Below are 21,263 nucleotides of genomic sequence, written 5' to 3' on the forward strand. Positions count from 1 at the left end.
CAGCGTTGGAGCAAGATTGAAAACGAATTCGTATGCGATTACTTTATTTCCGCAACTGCCCACCGCCCTTCCATCGCAGAGCCACGGCATACCTATATATTATATATAAGTCAACTGCAATTTCCTACTATACCCGAATTGACCGTTTCGGTCCGTCTATATATCTTATATCCGTGTGTCTGTATATGCGCGTTAAAATAGGGCCCGGATTATACGCGGTATATATGATGTAATATTTATATATAGATACCTCTAAATAATACTATATACTAACGACGTTTTGCAGCTACGACTACGAGACTCGTGTGCACGTGGTATCAGTGGGGTGGCGTAAAAAAAAAATTAAAAAATACAACCCGAGCATTGCAGAAATGGTAAATATATACCGCATTATATGCATACCATATATACATAGTAGGTAAATATTATACATATATTATGTATATATAGTGCACGTGCTATGCGTTTATACGTATATACACACACACACACGAATAAACAAACAAACATATACATACATACTAACTCGTGTGTGGTGTAGGTATATATATAGTGGCCTTAGCGCAAACGATATATATATATATATATATAGTAAGCCGCCGAGTTCCCGGGACCCGGATGTGTGCGGGAGCGCCGGCAGTGGCGGCGGCAGAACGGAAATTATGTCCAACGCCGGGTTTCCGGGACTCGGACCTTCGGTCGTCGCGCCGCTCGCGCTCGTGTGCTTAGCGTGTGCGTCTGTACGCCCTTGCGCGTGCGCGAGTGTGTGTTTGTGTGTGTCGATAAACATTTCAAGGGGTCTTCTCCGCAGCACCCTCGCCGACCCGATGGCCGCTCAAGTTTGTCTGTATATATATATGTGTATATACGAACGCCTATTCCGACGGCCGAGTCCTCTCAGCGTATAATATATGGTCTTTGAAATCCGGTTCGCCGGTCCGAGTGTTGCAGCAGTCCGAAGTCCCCGAGTTTCAGAGTCCTGTCGCCGCCGTACACACACCCCCCTCGCCGTTTTCGTTTGCGGGACGGTTTCGCCTCGTCGTTCCTTTCGCTCGCGAGCGACCCCCTTACAACGCGTCAAGCGAGGCGCCCGACTTTGCGACGCGGGGTCAAAACGTGTCGATCCACATTGTTTTCCTTCTCCTCGGTATATAATATATTTATACACGTTATTATTATACGTATACCGTACTTGCTCACGTGACAAAATATCTTTTGTCTGCAGTATATAGTGTAAAAAAAAAGTTTTTTATATTGTATATTTTCCACGAAATATAATATAATATTCCTCTAATTGCTATGGCGACCGAGAAATAAATATATAAATATAAATATTGTATTATTATATAATTAAACAATTTTCATGGAAGCGAAGTAACCGTACAGTGGGTCGACGTGAGCTGATGGGTGGTCATGACCCCCTCAAATAAGAGGGTGGTTTTGCGAAGCGAGCAAGGGCAAAGCCCGCTAGTCATGTATAATATTATACATTATTCTGCTCACAAAGCTCTCCGTCCCCGTCGCCGGCACGTCTGTGCACGCTCGCAGAGTGTATATTCACGGAAAATAATTATTGGTTTTATCAGTTAACAAATGACTGTTTTGACGACCAGAAAACTAAAATAATGTCATGCAAAAGCTTCTTTAATCTTTGGTCACTTTATTGAATTCCACTATCGCAAATTTCCATATAGCTGCAATAGTAGGTAAAAGCATTAATTATAATAATCAATGGTTTGAGTGATGAAATCAAAATAACAATTCCCTAAACTGACGATTTGAGTTAAAAATCACTATATGTTATACAGTATTGTACACATTACACATCATTATAGAAATCTCATTTAATAACGAGTTTACCTGTTTATTTAAATCGACTATTACTGACGTGTCATCTGATAAACGCAAGAAAGATTACCGTTTCTCTTGAAAGTCTACAATGTCGACATTAATTCAATATTTGTGTATTACTTGGACGTTTGATTGATCGAACCACACTATTCTCATACTGTTGACAAATACGTTTTTTGGTAGTTACACGAAATTCGGTCAGATTCGTTTGGAGGGTAAGTGTTTTTTGCACTTTATTAATTTGTATACCGACTACGAAATCTACATTATTTGATTGTTTTAAATTATTATTTGCAGGTTCGATCAAAAAACACCACCTATACACTATAGGTACTCTGGTTTTATGTAACGATGACTCGACACATTGACGACGGTCATTACTCCGATTTTGTGCGTGATAACAACTATTATCTTCTCGTCGCCACTACACAGCCGCAAGCAATGCGACGATTTTATAAAAATCCGTGTAATCGTTTATTTTTTTTTTTCGTATCGGTGTATACACCACCGCCGTCACGCGGACGCTTCATTTCGATATTATCGTATTCGCATTTCATACACGACTGAACTATGAGCGCGGTATAACGTTCAAAAAGTTTAGAATCTAAACTCGCGTTTAGAGAACTGTTTACTACACGACGCGTAGTATAGAGCAATAACGATTATGACGATTATAGAAACGCGAGAAAGTCACCACAACCGCTGCGAAGATCGCGAGGTCGTCGATGTCCGCGCGCGGTCACCGCACATCGTTACATCCTAATCATATTATATATCATACGGAGCAGTATATACCTAATCGGTCGATTAACTCGCTCGGCACACGATATATTAAATATTAAAACGTATCACGTTCTGCTGTTCGTCTCATGTGTCGTGTGTACAGCTGCAGGTATACATATAGGGGAGGCGGTCGTGAAAAAGCGGCGAAAAAAAGTAAACCCCTCTCGGAAAACACCAATTCTTACACGCCGGTTATATTATATCGTCGTCGTCGTATACGTATTATATATGTGTCGTGTACGTACGCTTACACACGCACATCATAATAATATTATAAGCGCGAGCGCGCGTGTCTGTCTAATAAAATATGTATATACCTCTCTTCTACCTATACGTAGGTACGCCGCTGCACACCGACAATAAATACACACACACACACATGGGGTATTATAAAATATATTATGCACGTGTTGTGTACTACGATATTAATGTAAAAAAAAAAAAAAAAAAACCAAAAAAAACCAAAAAGGAAGAAGGAACGACGGGCGGGAGAGAGAAAACAAAACGCGCGTAGGTTAATAATATAATATTATCGGAGGGAGCACACCTGTCCGGGGCGCCGCCGCCGTAGGGGTTAGTTCGAGCACACCAGCAGGCGGTGGCGGATAACGTGTCATCGTCCAAGTCGTCGTCGTCGTCGTCGGGCCAAAGTCGTGTGCGAGCGCATTATAAATAATTATTATTATTGGTGCGGCACGTCGACGGTCTGTCTGTCGGTCGATTGACGCGGTCTGCCGCGGCGGCGGTCGCGTCATCATTATATTATATTATAATATATATTATTTTGATCGGTAATCGCGAATAATGATGATTGTTATTATTGACCCACCCGAACGGAGCGGCGTCGTCGTCCTGGCTCTCCCCGGCGCACTGTATTATGACCGATGCACACGAATATTATATATATGTTATTGTGATGCCGCCGCGTGCTTCGGTCTATATACGTAATAATAATAATATGTGCAATAATATCTCTCATATTGTGTGTGAGTGTGTGTGTGCGGACGACGTTCGTTAAAACTGTTTGGCGCGTGTCTAATTTTTTTCTCTCTCGTTTTTTTATATACATAATATATAATATACGTGTGAATGCGGCGGTGCACCATTTATCGACGTGTCGCCGCCGCCGCCCGCCGCGGTTCGTCCCACCGCGCCGTCGGTCGCCACCGCCAACCCTCCGCACACCGACCCTCTGCAGCAGCAGCTACAACGTCGAGCCGACCGTTCAGTTTTTCCTATATACGTACATTATTATTATTATATCGCGTACGATTTTCCGCCGTCCTCTATACGCAGCAGCAGCAGCAGTACCTATCGCTCTGCGAGCGTTCTCTCGCCGCCTATTTTTCGAAAACGTTCTCGTCGAGTAGCGCGACGAGCAGCTCGTAAGCTGTAAACTATACACACGTGTGTGCGTGTGTAGAAAGAGAGAGAGACACGCATATATCGCGAAATACATTTTTCTCCATTAACTTTTGCCTTACACACGCGCGCGAGTCGTGCGGAGACTATACGTCGTATATATATGTGCAAGTATATATAATGCGCGCGCAAGCTCCTCCGACGCGTAGACCCCCTTCTCAACCCTTGCGCCGCCGTCGGTTTGCCCGGACTCGATGGGGTACGCGGCTGGGGAATACACCCTGCACCTATACATGTATATATATATATATGCGAACGAGCGTGGGGGGGTGCGGAAAAGAGTGCGCCGCCGCCGCTGAAGCGATGCGAAATTTCTTTGTGAGCTGCAAGACAAATGAGAGTTTCGGGGGCCGTGTATATATATATACACGCGAAACGGGCGGGGGGGTGACGGCCGTACAGTTTTCGGCGATATATATATATGTACATCGTACGCTCACGAATCGCGGGCGCACACCCACACACCCACTATACGCGTATATATAAACGAAGCGCACGAACTTTTATTTTACCACTTTTAGTCTGTGTGTGTCTGTTGCCATTTTATGCGAACTCCGCACACACACCGTAAAACGGGTGGTGGATGAATGGTAACAGCGGCGGCGGCGGCGTCGAGCTGTATATATATATATATTATGTATGTGTGTGTGTGCGTGCGTGCGCCCGCGCGCTCGCGTACTGCAGTCGACGGCGGAGCGGGGCGGAGGGGTCGGCGAGGGGGAGGGGGGGATTTCACGGCGCCAGGACGCGGCGCGCTCGGGCGAGGCGGCGGCGGCGGGCGGACGACGGCTCCGGCTCAGGACGTCCATCATTTGTCAACGTCCACGACACGGGTACACGCCCCGTGCCGCCCGGCCGCGTCGCCATGGATACGCGCGGCGGCGGCGGCGGCGGCGGTCGTCTGTACACCACGTCGATTCCACTCCGTCACGCCGCCAACGCGCGCGCACACACACACGACCGACGACCGACCGAGCAGTGCGCGCGCGCTCACGTTTTTCGCTTTGTGCGTGGCGGCTATACCGCCCCTAAACGTCGTCGTCGCCGTCGTCGTCGTATATCGCGACGGCGCGGCGGCGGCGGCGGAAAGGTCGCTCTCGGCCGAGGAGAGGTCGAAGACGGAGCGAATTTCTACGGTTTTTTTTTTCCACGTCTCCTCTGCACAGCCCCAAACACGATTTTTCTCTTTCCTCGTCGCGGCATTACATCCGCGGACGTTTTTTTTTTTTCAATAAACGATAATATTATAATCGTCGTCAAGACCGCATAATACGAGTATATAATATTATTATTATATGAGTAAACGAACTCGGTTTTCGTGCGCGCGACATCGCGTGTAACCGGTTCAGGACGATTACGACGTTATAAGACTCGAGCGGCGGCGACGTGTGATATGTGTGACTACGACGACGTCGCGTTACGTGCTGTCACGGGCGCGAACGACACACCACGTACGCGCGGCACGCCGGATCGCGTCCGGAATTAGGAATAACGTCGCCGCCGCCGCCGCTGATGTATGCGATATCCGTTATTGTGTTAGGTTAGGATTCGTACGCGTATACCGCGGTATATAACCGTGTACGGGTACCATATACGTGCTGCAGGTGTATAAGACGTGTGTATACGCTAATGAGCCGCGGCGAGCTGATGGGATTGCAGGTTATACAATATGATGTGTATATATAAATAAATTGAATTGCATAAAACATATTTTATTTGCATATGTATATATATAGCGATTTTGTACAGATTCCTTATAAGATATACCTATATTATAATAATATGTAATACAGATACATATACATATATCATATATATATATAAGAAAGAAAATACTAAACGTTTTTCTCGTATAATTATTATTATATAATTAATATATATATATATTATATTTATAATTATTATTATTATTATATTATTAATCATTAATTATTATACGTTTACGATGTGATGATTACATATATATATTTTACATTAATTATATATAATACAATCATCATCATATTATTAATATTATTAATTATTATTTAATTATCATTATTATATATTATATCACATTGTAAAAATTATACACAACTATAAACGTTACGATCTATATGTACAAGTTGCTGCTGCACGCATTTTTTCTTCCATCAAACATGTAAATCTTAACCAACTATATATATTATGTAAAGAACATACAAAAAAAAAAAAAAAAAGAACATATATTATACAACATGCATATATATATATATATAGATATACATATACGAACTCACATACACATATAATATGTATATATACACATACATACATGTATATATACCGCTGTAAGTATATCAGACGATGACTATATATATATATACCTACTGCACTATGTACATAAATGTTTCTTCTTAATCGTATAATTATGTATATATAGCTAAAATAGTAAAAGACATTTATTACAATATTTACATTTTATAGGTACGTAATAATTATACTTATATAGATAAAAAACATCAAGTGTATTATACTGGCACAAAAAAAGCAATGTCTAGCACGTATTTATATAATAATATATATAAGAGAACAAAAAAAAAAAAAAATTGTAATTCAGACATCATCGAATTATTTTGTCGTTGATGTGCGTAGACCGCGTTATTATATTGACGATGTTGATTTTCATAAACATAATAAAAAAAATTTTCCTATTACACTACGTCGTAAATATAACAATAAAACATTATCGCGATAATAAAAAGTATTAAAAGTAAAAAAAAAAAAATAGGTGAAATGTGATCTCATATTATATGAATCGAGATGGGACGTAATATAGAAAATAACGAATAACAATAATAATATTTCATATGTGAAAACAAAACAACAACTTATTATTTTGTATACATAATACACTGCAGCGTTTCTCTGTATATATATATATATATAAATTATATATAATATATATACATAAATTTTTTTCAAATCAAAATGAAAATCCACCAATATTCGTATATACTGGCTGGAACGTTTAATTTTTAAGTTGTTTTGTCCGCGAGAACGATGTTCGGAAATATAATTCACCATAAAAATTTTTGGTAACTAAAAAAAACGTGTAAACAATAACAAACGAAATAAATTTCAACTTTTTCTAGACATTGTATGGATTAATATCGAAATAATCGTGAAATCATACGCTAGGTAATAAATATTTTTTTCTCGGATTCATAGTTTTTATACAAGTCAATATTAGATATCGTTACGAAACTATTATAAGAATAATCGTAATTATCATTTTAATATTTATATGGTAATATAAAATATAAAACATGACTAGTAGTTATAGAGTACGCGAAATATAATATTTCTTTTTTTTTGAAAAAAAAAAAGTTCCGAGATTGTACAATACACATACTCAACATGTGTTATTTTGTCATTTTGTGACGACGGCAAATTTATAGGTTTTAAAACGTCCGACATATTACATTGCTCTCTTATTACGTTTTACGTAGTAGCAAAGTCAAAAATGGAACAGCTAAATATAAATTATACTGTGTATCAACGACGGGCTTCCGAGAAAGGCTGCGTAGGACGCAAAGGACTAGCCGAAAACGGTCAAATCTCGTATAACGGTCGCCAAGAAACGAATAATGCAATGATAAAACAAAGAAATTTGACGATACGATAAAGGCAATACTCTTCGACTATATACACACGCATAACGTCATATAGCTCGTTTAGCTGGCGTGCTATGTACATTTTTGTATTGTACCTAAAGCTGCTGATTACAATTGGAAATGACGCCCGAATTATCTCTCGTGATTTATAAAGAATAAAAATGCCGTTTATAAAAAATATCGTATTTCGAGTTGACGGGTTATAATGCACGCATTAAGCGCGCACATATACATAATATTGGATAGCCATTGTAATGCTTGGTATCTCTATATACACATAACACGCGTACATTTAACATAATTGTCCTACGCGGACACATTATTACATTGTTGTTATAAATGTATATATTATAATACTTACGTACTAACGTGTTTACGTCGACTAAACAATAATAATAATCAAAAAAAAAAAAAAAAAATAGGTCTAAATTACAGCTATAGGCAATAACCGCCTTACATCGTAATGAATAATATATATTATTATTACGATGCGTGCGTACACATATTATTATGTTGCATTATCTTGTAAGTACTAACATAATACATAACGCGAAACAGATCGGTAGCGACGCAGCACGGAATAATAATATTATGATTTTGTTTAAATCGAATGTTTTTGTGTTTGTATGTTATTATTACATTGACAATAATGTTGTAATTACGACACCAGCAAATTAGTTAATATTAAAAAGGAAAAAAAACAATCCGTATAGTCATATTTAAAACATAATTAAAAAAAAAAAAAAAAATAGTAATAATAATAATAATAATAATAATAAATAAAATAAAATAATAATAGCGACCAGTGAAAAAAATATACATCAGTCAACCAGATTGTTATCAATCATTGTAATGAAACACGAGTACTAGAATTTAGATTGTAATTTACGGTACTACAAATGACCATAGTATTGGGCCGGGTAATGATGATATTCGTTGTGATAGGCCGGGTCGCCTGGGGGTCTGTGACCTGCCGCTGCGAGCATCTGAGACTGTCCGTCCATCATGTATCCGAGACCGGCTGCCTCGGGGCTGTACGCTCCGCTGGGGCCGGCATGCGGTGAGAATACTAGAAAAAAAAATAATAATAATAATATTAACAACGATGTCCATTTACGAATAAGTCACGAATCGATTTTTATAGGTATTTTGTTGTTTACACATATAAACATACTATCATATTATCATAATGTATATATATTATACTATGTATAGTGCGCGATATGATGTCGAAGATATGCCGAAGAAACTGTCGCCGCGATCGTTTCACACGAAAACGACTTTGGACCGACGAAATAGTAATTTATAGCCGCTTAAAGGAAACACTACCACTACGACCATTACTATTACAACTATTACTATACTGCGGGCGGTGGAAGAGGTGAAAACTTGGTCTGTCCCAGAGCGAGCACTTTTTTTTCTTATCAGATACTGCTAGGGATTGACGGATTGCAGTCGCACAGACCCTTCGGGGTCGAGGTCCATTTTTCTTGTCCCCAAACACGAGAAGGGACCTCTAGCGACAAGATATATTGTTGTGCAGTCCCTATACATATATACATATATATTCCTTGTCCACGCCATTACTGTTCTTCCCAATTCCCGCGTATATATATATATACTTATATATGTGTACAAATAATGTGTGGTGGAGTCGGTCGTTCGCCTCACTAGAGAAATTCACTTGTAAATCGCTATTGCAGCAGCAGCAGCAGCAGCAGAATATGTTTAATATAGAATTGCATAATGTATACAAATACGCGCGTATTACAGGTATATATGCACGACAATCACTACTGCTTCGGCTGTAGTTCTTTATACAGTCGTTGTTAAAAACGTCAATTTAAAAGGCAGATATATTTATTTATACCTAAAAGCGTATATACGACGTCATGTTAACAACGCTAAACGAAACGAAATACAGCAGACCGGGAATATATTATTAATAATAAAATACAGCGTTGCGCCGAGGACGAAACACTAAAAGCTTTTGTTTCATCTCTCCTCCGTTTTGTCCACTGTACAATAATAATAAAAATAATAATAATAAATAATATATATTTCACGAGACGTTAAACACATAGTACTGCAATAGCATCATATATATATCCAGACAAAAACCAGAAAGCGACATGTACACAACACAACGTTTCACACACGAGAGCATCGCGCCGGCGACGCCGCCACTGCCGAGTGACGGGGCGCGAAATACTCTCGGGAATAGAAATGATTAGGACCTCGACGGCAGAAAAGTGGAAAGCCGTGTAATCCCCCGGCGACTGATTTTTTTGAATTGCAATTTAATTGGCCCGCTATATATACGTCGACGACCGAGCACGAAATCAGCGTCGGTGCACTGCCATCATAATAATGAAGATAATATAGTAATAGTAATAATAATAATAGTAATAATAATAATAATAATAATAACGGAGATGATGACGATATAATCAGTATAGAAGTCAGTATTATATAATAATGTCGTTTTCCTCCGTGATGGCTTTGCGTATCGCATCACCGAGATGCGGTGGTCGTGTGCACTGTGCAGGCGACGGCCCCGACGACGCGGAAATATCGTCGCCTGCAAAACAAACGGTTCTAAATAGTCGTCGCAGTTATAAACCAGCGACTAAAAGTTTCCCCTTCGCTTTTACGAAGCACCCCGTGCGCAAACACGGTAATGGATATTAACAGAGATTACTCTTAACACCACCCCTGCACAGCAGCCAGCAGATATATCCAAGATGTCCTTGCACGCCCGCGCTATATCACAGAAATGTCCCTCAATCCTCGCTACCCCTTATGAACTATTATAGATATCGCCGTCTAATATTCTTTTCGACTTCTAACCGTATATTATATACGATTACTCCTATTACCGCTACTGCTGCTGCTACTATACCCTCAGTCACGCTCAGATTATATTCACTTTCATATAATACTAGATCGTATATCGTAAAATTATTATGTACCAAATGATGCGTACGTTCGGTACTCGGTTAAAGCTTTCGAAAAGTTTCGAGAACGGTTTTTTTTCGCGAGATGTGGTGGTGCGACCGACAAAAAATGTTCTATATATATATATATTATGATGATGATGATGCGTCCAAATTACGCGAAAAGAGTTTGTGAGCTATGTACCGAAATAAAAGGGGTCGAAGCATTTTCAAAACGTCCGAGGAAATGTTATCGTGTCGGGAGTGAACGACTATATATACGCTGGCTGCAGAGTTGATGAGGCGGAACAGCACTGTTTGGTGGTTTTTATATCCGGTACGCATTTATTTCTTTTCTTCGTAAAATGTATAAAATAATGTCGGTCGTAATATATATATATTATATATGAGGGGTGGAAAAACTTGGACGGGAGGTCGGACCAACGAGACTTGTCTTGTTAAAGCTTTCGGGAGATTTCTTTTTCGAATACTACCGGAAATATAGAATCGAGTCCCTTTTATACAGAGTGCCGTTAAGGGGTCAGAGTATATTATAATTTTCATATTATATGATCGACTTCAACTAACACTATATCCTATACAAGTTACACGCATTATATATATTATAATATGTATATGTAAGTGTACGAGTTTTTTTTTATTCTTATTTACAATTTATTCCACACACATCGAGAAACTTTCGAAATCCATTCGTAGGCAAAAGTAAAAAAAAAAACACGTATACGGGACGATGCGTATCCAATATATTATACATAATAATACCTAGTTATGTATGTATATAAAACTGTACCAAATAAGGTCTCACGATGACATTCGTTTCTATATATATGTATACAAAATACGTGTAGCGGAGCGACCCTTTCTATGCCGCGATTTAACGTCAATGATTTTGGATTAAAACTGATATAATATATGGCACTATAGTATAATAACGGCCGAGTGAGTGGTTGGTTTATAGTTAGTTTGACCGTAACTGTTTCCCGGTGGTTGCGCGTTGCACATTCAAGTATACATACACACACACACACAGGGACGGAGACCGCTGAGTGCAACTATACGGGGGCAAATAAAAACAAAAGTGTCGTATAAAGGCAATTTGCTGCTAATAAAATTAAAACGATCGTGTGCGCCGTGGTGAGAGGAGACGACAATCATCAAAAAAAGGGTCTAGATGACTTGCAGTAAAAATAAAATTTCCATTAAACGGGAATAAAACGGTAACCGGCTCGGCGCGCGAGAGAGGGTGCACGAAAATCAAGCATGTCGTAACAAGTTTATCGCGCCATAAAACCCCTCGAAATTGCCAGTCAAAAGTTGTGTGCCACCGTCTCGGAATAGCCGTAAAAACCCGCGGAAAATGGGGGTATAAAGCTGGGGGGAGGAGAGAAAGTGCGTTTGAGAGAGAGGAAAAACCTGGGCTGGAAAATTCGCGTAATTGGACCTGAGGTGCATCGCGGAAAACATTACAATTTGCCGCCACCGCCGCGCGTTTACGACCCCCCGCGAATAGTCGTTCTGCTTTACGACGATGACGGTCCTACTATATATATATGTAAGTATAATATACATTGTATATACATATACACGGCTTCGCCACCACCTGATTCAAACGATTTACCGCGTATCTTGTGAACAACAACGACGACGACTCTACGACTATATCGCGACGGGGGAAAAAAAAAGTACCGAACCAAAACTTTTGCGGGATAACAATTACGACGTTTTCGCGCCGTGCCGCAAACGACATTATTATATCATTGTATACATACACTATGATAATAATATTATAATACATGGATATTACATAAAAATAAGGTACAACTATCGTGATAACATGTATATAGGTATACCTATAATATAGTATATATTATATTGTTATTTTGAGACTTACCAGCACGGTTAGACTGATCAATCATAGGTTGCACTATTCTCCGTCGAGCGTTTATAAACCTGCGGAAACAAACAAACAATCATATTAGGAACATAATTTATATAAATATAATAATTGTGTTGATTATATTGTATCAGAGATTGGTACTTTTCAAAGCTAATAAGAATTACATCTCATCGATATCAATACGGATATGTTAATCGTATACGTATAGACGTACTTATATATATTTTAAATTGTATACGAAAATCTTTTGTAGACTTCAAATATTGACAACCGTCAAAACACCCAACGGCGACGGCGTAATTTAATACACGAATAATATTGTGTACGTTTATAGCTCACTCGACAACTCGTCATTTGTCTCGAGTTACGCGCGTACACATAATATATGAATGCGCATATTATTACTCTGACCCAATGAATTGGTTTTTATGTAATATTTGAGTGCCGGTTATTAAATTTGGAAAACGCGAGCCTGTGTGCATCTCATACCTACGCTACACAGCCGTCTCCGAGGAAGGAAACCCGAATATAAGGGTCGAAATAATATGCGTTAAATGTATTTTTGCCGATTAGAGACGTTGTAAATAGTGTTGTGAGGGTGGGAAAAGGGTGGGGGTGTGCACCAGTAGGAGAAGTCGTTACAAACACCCGGTGCACATAACTCGATAGTTCTGACCTAACAACCCCGACCTGACATATGACCCGACCCCCATCAACGCGCCTGTAACAGCTGTTCGCTTGACGCCTAATTTTCCGGCCCTTTTTATTTCTTTAATATTTCGATTCGCGTTTATAATATATATATTATAGACTATATATGGTATATTATAATCACAAAAACAAAAATCACTCGAGGGCTTCGCTGCGCACAAAACTGCTTACAGCAGACAGCGAGCGACCGGCATGCACTCCTCTACACGTCTATATAGGCAAGTATGAGAGTCTTAATAATATATTAAAACAATTGGTGAGGGCGACTATGGAGTTGAAGTCATGCGACGATCTCCTCGTCGTTATTCAGAGCGTGAGCTTAAGCAAGGAAACGCACATAAATCTCCGGGACGCGAATTCTATACCGGTGTTGGGTAAGCGAGAGAAATCCGATCGTCCTCTTATCGTGTTAATTCGTCGGACAAGTCGATGTCTTTTTAATCCTCGCCCGCGACGACTACGTCTCTGCAGGAGCACAAGCTAAATTCGTTCTCCTGTCTCATAATATATATAGTATCGCATTAAGGGTGTTGAAAAAAAAAAAACTTAGTCATTAGCAGGGCAAAAGTATTCGTCCAACTCCATTATCACGCGTTTTGCATTAATTGCAAAATCAATAGTCTCCCCTCCCTCTTATTTGGTTCTCTTATCAGATTAAAAAAAATATATAAATAAAATAAAATAATCTTGGAAGTGCAAGCCTATTCCTCACGAAATGCGTGAATAAGCACAGAAAGCCTTTGCGGTTTTTTGATTATAAAAGTATTTATAAATATACCAACATCATTATAACTTATAATGTTGTCTACTTGAATATTATTTATTTAAAATGCACAAAAATTGTATTTTAAGACAGAACGATGTATAATTGTTTAATTGTGCATATATATTAGTAATAAAATAAACAATGATTTATAAATCGTATTATAGTATGAAACTTCTCTCGAAAGTTTATTTTCTCGCAGAGGCGCTAAATTAATTCTACGCATTTTTACACTAAATATATATGTTTTTTTTTTTTTTTTGTTGAATAAGTTATTTAAAGCGTGTCTCGGGCGATTACTGTACCTACGATTATTAATGATCATTGTCATTGAGAAATCGACATAAGCGTTATCTTAATCGCTGTTTTTAAATTACAATATTTACATTTTAATTACATTAGTCGGGTTACACGAAAGAGATGATGAATTAAATTTTACTATATATATTATATTATGTGTGTGTGTGTGTGCAATAGTAATAATAATAATGCACATTATTATATTATTTTACGTGCAGGATAAATAATTTTAAATACCTCAAGTAAAAACTGTTGACGATGGTTAAAAACACAATCCGCGATATAATTATATAGTGTTTATGAAAAGAACAACAATAATTATATATAAATGGGATACAATAGTAAACTGTTTATTAATAATTATAACGATAATTATATACTTCTTACGCTGCGGATATTTAACATGTAAACAATTTTTAACAAGGCGTTGCAGGTATTTTTTACGCGTTGATACGTACTTATAGGTAAATAATAAATAATGTGAATAGACAATATGGGAATAGTTTTTATGCCCATTTTCTCACGTAATCAATAGTTCGTTTGGAAAAGTGAATGTGTGTTTGTGTGTGTGTGTGTGTGTAAAATACAAGAAGGAAAAATTGATTTCGTGCCACACGCGATTTCTGTAATATGGTTAACTCGACGTGTATACAGGTATTATATTATATTGTAATATACTATAGCGACAACAACGGGTCATGTATTTGATTAATGATTCTTACAGTAACTATACGTGTATACAAATATACGAGTACACGTATGAGTAGGAATATTATTTTTGATACGATCATAATTTTCGTCCCATAGACTCGCAGACATCGTTTATTTTATTCATGCGTATACAATTATTTAAGGTCTTGAGTAAATTATCGCAGTACCTCCTCATTAGTATACATGTATATTTTGTAAACTATATACAATTACTACACTACATACTACCAATATATATATATATATAGTTTCTGCCGCAGGTACATGTATTTTAATTGGTTGTCATATATTCACGAAATTATAACGTAATAATTTAAAACCGAAAATCCTACGTACTTGATTTTTTTTCATACTGCAATTTAGTCTGGACCTATATATAGATAGTATAATAACACTTATGTGTAGCTAATGAAAATGGCAAAATTGAATACTCGATAATGTTCGTGCATATATATATATAATAATATGTAGGTATTTATATATATTATACATAATAATACCGTATATAATTATTTGCATCCGTATTGATAACTGGCACAACCGCGTTGTATAAAGAGTAGACCATGTATATATATTGTATATACTCGTATTTTACTAATATCGTATTATTACAGATGGGCGGATGTCAGAAATCGAGAATGTGTGAAATAAATAATATATTAAAATATATATTATTTTAACGTGTACCTTTCACATGTGAGCACAGTATACGTAAATAATAATATATACGCAAGAGCGCTCGCACGCACGCTGCACACGATGCGCGCGCGCGTCTCGAACGCATTGTCGGTTATATATACGAGATTAGCGTTTAGGCCTCGGTATATCTTAGACAGAAATTGGAAAATAAAGCCAGCCATAAACAAGAGGGTAATCTCCGGGTCTCAACTCGACTCCGACCGGCCAGATATGGAAAACGACATCCCTCTCTGCCGCCGACCCATAGGACCGACGCCGCCGTCATCCCCCGTCCGAAACGACCATATATACCACCCTTCAACCACCCCCTTTCCACACCACGCAGTCCATACTGCCGGCCCTCGTTTATCCGGGTGGACAAATTTTACGGCCATTCAAACAACCAAGAATGGTCTTTTCGGCGGCGCGTGGGTATTGCGCGGCGCGGTGAATCGGTCCCCGCCGCGCCCGCGGTGAGCCTTTTATGCGAACCCATCACACACAAAAGCTTGACCGCCGTCCGCCACCGCCGCCGCCTCCGCCGCCACCTCCGGCGTCCCTTTTTCCACCATTCCGTTGTTATTGTAGAGAAAGATTCTATCTCTGCCGCAATGTGTCCAGGAATGTTCCCATATCTCCTCCGACCTCATATATACGTATATATAATATATTGTACGCGTATACCTCGTGTCCCGGTTTTACTCGGTTACGGTATATACATTCGCGCGCGCGCGTGTGTGTATGTGCAGAGGGCGAAATAGCTCATTCTTTACTCCCTCGGAACAATATCACCGTCGTTCAACAAGAATGAAAAATGTGGTTAATATCGTTCGGTCTGCAGCTGCAGCATTGCAGCAGCGTGGTGGTGGTTTTTCGCGATTTATAATCTTCGGCGTCCGGATTGAGCTCGGTTTCTTATGATATCACACTGCGGGAGCAGTCGATATACACCGAGACATATACAGTGATGGTGTATACGCCGATATTGGATTATTTTTATTAGAAATTCCGAAATTATGTCAAGTCATACTATTATTATTATTATGTTGACATCGAACAAGTATTATAAAAGCATACACGATGCGGCGACGGTGAGTACATATAGAATAATGCATATTTCACCTCCCTGTGACACTGCAGCACAAAAGCGATTATGTATATACATTTAATACTAGCAACGGTCGAATCGTTTTGATTCGCATTTCGTTTGAATATATTATAATATTAATACCATATAATCGTAATGTGTGTGTGTGTGTCGCAATTTTACTTGTTACACACATATAATATAATAATAACCTTTTATGTTATAATTATTCTAATATTGTGGCCACTACTGAATGCCCTTGAGGGACTTATCCCAAAGTCCTGTGTCGACGGGGAACACGCATGTGTTTCAAGTGGCTGGTGCGCGCGTATTATACAAGGGTGGCGGTGGCGGCGGCGGACGGCGCGCGCGGTGAGCGTACAAGGGGATCTTGAAAAAAGTTAATTTACGACAATTACATCTGGACACCCTCTTGAGTTTTCCGAAAGCAATTTCGCGCAGAACAAAATTAGGGACCGCGGCCGCGTGATCCGGTGTGATGCCGGGGGGGTTGAAAGAATAGCAAGCACACACACACACGTACAACCCTTGCTGCACGGCCGCGGCATTCGTCGGCTAGTAACACACGGTTTTGTGATCATTAGCAAAGATCATTGTTGTGTTTCCAGCGCACAAACATCGCGCATTGTGTGCCCTATATATATGTGTATATAATACGCGCGGCGTGCGTGTGTGCTTGCGTGCGACGCAAAGGGAATACGCACGGGACCCGATAACCCTTTCTGTATACACATATATATATAGGCGCGAGCCCGGGAAACATTCACGGTCGGCCGACCCTAATCCCGCCGCCGTCGCTCGTACTCGTTCACCGTGACAGAACACGACTTTCCGTTAATCACTGTCATTTATTTATACGCACACAAACACTCGCTCGGCGCTCGGCTCACACGCACATAATAATAATATAATATATATATATATATATATATATATACCGACGCGTGTGCACGATAATCGATTAAGTTTAATCCGTTAATGAAACTAATATAATAAAAACAAATACATAATAATATATAATATACAGTAAAATAATATAACACACTCGATATAAGCAGTATAGGTAGGTATATGTATTGCGTAGTTCTTCGGCCAATTGCAATATTCGTACGTGTGCGTGCAAGCGTGCGTGCGTGCACGTAAGTCGACGAATTCTACGCCCGTCGGAAATGGCGGACCGTCGCGAGCAATTTAGATAAATATTATTACGTATACGTAAGCCGGGTACGTCCGGTAAATCGTTGGTCCCGCGTGGAATATTAAGAATTATGAAGGATATTTTTTTGATCGGAAACCGCGCGAGCGAGCTTTGTACACATGCACACACACATGTAACACGTATATATAATACAACGCGTCTCTCCTAATCAGGTGATATACACGCCGAGACACGTAGCCGCCGCAACGTGCCGGGAAAAATAGTAACGGTTTATACGCGGCGTTGCAGGGGGAAAAGGACGAGCCAAATCCCGATTTTTGACCTTTGGCGTGCCCGCCCGCGTGGTAGCCGTGTAAGGAGCAGCGTGCGAGCTGCAAACAAACCAATCTAAATTCGAGACCGTAACAGATAAATATTCCCGCCGGGAACGAAATAGGAAAAAACGCCACGCACATATATATATATTATATATATATACCGCGTGGGCGAGTGCGTATATACCGTTTCCCCCCAATCCGGAGAAGGACTGGCCATCTATTTTCCGGGTGAGAAAAGTTATTTGCCGACGCCAAAGCCGAAACTGTACGCGTATAGGTACTATACTCGCGCGAGACTCGCATAGAAACTATGGTCATTAAACGCTGTAGCAGTGGAAACATTTTACTTCCGGCGGTCTTGGTCTTATATATGATGTACACACTGCAGCATCACAGCCGCACGCGGGAAGACGCCGATGATACTTAAGGTTAGAAGGACGAGGAAGAGGCGAAATATGCGTTCCGAATGAAAATTCCTTATAGCGGTTCGCAACTCGTATAATATTATATACGCGAGAATTATATATGTTATGATGCCGTTCGTCGCATTATACGGTATACGATACATATTATATGCCCATTACGTACCGGTATGCGTAAACTTATACGCCTGTATAAAATGCGTGTATATACATGCATATGGGTGTGTCACGCGATGTCGCGCCAAGATAGTTAAATTTATGGTCGAAATTAATCAAAAGAAATAAATTCAATCGGTTTCGAAGACGAAAAGTTGTAAGCAGGTAGGTACGATATGCACGAGTCGTTGCATTTTCGAACTGTATATATTCGTTGTGCATAGTATAACATCTTATGTATAAAGGTATATACATAAAATACATGGTCTATATATAATGTAAGTTTTTTACATGGTAACAAAGTTTGAATAAGTAAACATATACACAACTGCAGCAAGCACAGGCTTATATATAGGTATAATATTTGAATATAAACGCACGTATATATAACGTTGGTTTATTGTGCGGAAACTTAAGTAGGTATATTGAAATATCGTTCGTGGTTTTTTTTAAATTCAATGAAGTTAATTGAATAGGCGATAGAAAATTACCCCTTTTTGTTCAACCCTTTACAGACAATTCATTTTATGTTAACAAATCTTTTCCTTGCGTTCGCATGGCGATTGTTTTTGTTGCGTTCAACAACGAATGGTGATTTTATTATTATTACGGCAACCAAGAGGGCGAATAATAATTAACGCGTGTCTCTTTAATTAAAAAACATTATTAATAAAACAATTGCGTTTGTAAAACGCATATTCGATTTAGCGACACACAAAGCCCGGCGCGTTTCTTGTAGCGCATTATTACATCGTATGCGCGTATATACACGACGCGGCGGAGGGTCACGATAAATATTTATTATGGAAAAATAAAAAAATACCAACAATATTATTGTATATACCTCTATAGGTACCTATATATATATAATATAATGTATTAAATCGATAGTTCGAAAAACCGGTATACTTATATATATATATATATGTATTACATAAGTACATGAGATTGCTGGTTTATTTAAAAAAAGGAAACGAGTTTGAGAATTTTAAATCGAATATAAATAATATATTATACACGTAGATATACTAGGTATAGAGCATAAAAATAAATGGTAGTTATGACGTCGCGGTGGTTAAAAAAAAAAAAGGTTTATTATTATTATTATTATTTTTTATGGGACGCTCTCACTGAGTGGTGGTGATAATGGCGTATAACACAAGTGGCGTGGTGTCTGCGCCCGCCACCACCGACGCCGTTACCGTTGCACCGTAGACGGATGACAAGAGGTGACAATGTATGCTAATGGAAACGGTCCATTATGGATTATGGGCCATGTGGTTGATGGCGGCGGCGGCGGCGGCAGTGGCGACGACGACGACGACAACGATGACTACGACTATATACGACGATGACAAGACTACACGACGGGGGGTGGGAGGGGGTGCAGGAGAAGACTGCGGAGAGAGAGAGAGAGAGCGAGCAAAAACGAGGATAATAGTATATATGTGCCGTTCTATATATATATTATAGCGATGATGACGCCAGCTCGCGACAGCGGATTCTGCAGTGGACCGAGCGGCGGGGGTGGTTCCACACACTAATATTGATGAAATTAGCCCCGAGTTGCATCATTCCGCTAGTACATTTATACACACCCGCGCGCGCCTCCCGGTGTTATTGTCATGCCAGTCCTTTGTGCGCCGCTAATGCAATTATTAGGTTTTGCAGCGCGACGGCGTGCCGGATGAGAGTGCATCGATCGATTATATAATATTATTATATTATTATAATTATCCGAAGAGCCGAGTGGAAAATATATTGTGCAACGATCGCGCGCACGCATAATATACACTATATACAGTGCAGCAGCAGTCTATATAATGACGATGTATAATTGTCATGACAATATATCGTGCACGATATCCGCCCGAAGTTTTCACACGATACGCGCGTACCTAACGGGTCGGGCGGACGCGACGTGCCGAGGAAGAGATTTCGAAAACGAAAAGTGTACCCCCCACACGGTCCGCGTGAACGACGAAAAAATTATAACGTCGTCGGCGGGGGCAAAGTAAAAAACGAGCGCGAAAAAAGCATTCGTCTCAATCCGAACGCAGTGCGCTGCAGTCGTTCTTTATAATACCTATCGAGTATGATCGACTGTATAATATATTATTATTATTATTACATCGTATAATATATATTATATTATCTCTTATAATAATAATAATAATAATAATGTACTCCGCGTCCATAACGCGACGTCGAGTGAACCGGTTTACACGCCGGGCCGGTTGCCCGGGCCCGTTTACACACACACACACATATATATATATTATATATACGCGCGTGTACCATAATAATATAATGGCACGTCGATGTCGACGTCGACGTCGCGGTCGTCGTCCGTCGCAGTCGTCGCAGTCGTCGTCGTCGTCGTCGTCGTCGCA

At 39.6% G+C, this 21,263-nt stretch overlaps 1 protein-coding gene across 3 annotated transcripts in view; it reads right to left on the reverse strand.

Moving 5' to 3' along the window:
- Window positions 1-5,747: 5,747 nt before the first annotated feature.
- Window positions 5,748-21,263, reverse strand: part of LOC114127906 (homeobox protein homothorax) — a 100,408-nt gene continuing 84,892 nt past the window's right edge. For all 3 annotated transcript variants that reach the window (XM_050208051.1, XM_050208050.1, XM_050208052.1), the window contains 2 exons: window positions 12,540-12,598; window positions 5,748-8,760 (listed from right to left, as the gene is read on the reverse strand). In XM_050208051.1, the coding sequence (XP_050064008.1) occupies window positions 8,585-8,760; window positions 12,540-12,598 (235 nt within the window). In that variant the 3' untranslated portion in view covers window positions 5,748-8,584. The remainder of the gene's footprint in view (window positions 8,761-12,539; window positions 12,599-21,263) is intronic.

The sequence above is a fragment of the Aphis gossypii genome, chromosome X (genome assembly GCF_020184175.1).
Source record: "Aphis gossypii isolate Hap1 chromosome X, ASM2018417v2, whole genome shotgun sequence".
NCBI classification, from domain to species: domain Eukaryota; kingdom Metazoa; phylum Arthropoda; class Insecta; order Hemiptera; family Aphididae; genus Aphis; species Aphis gossypii.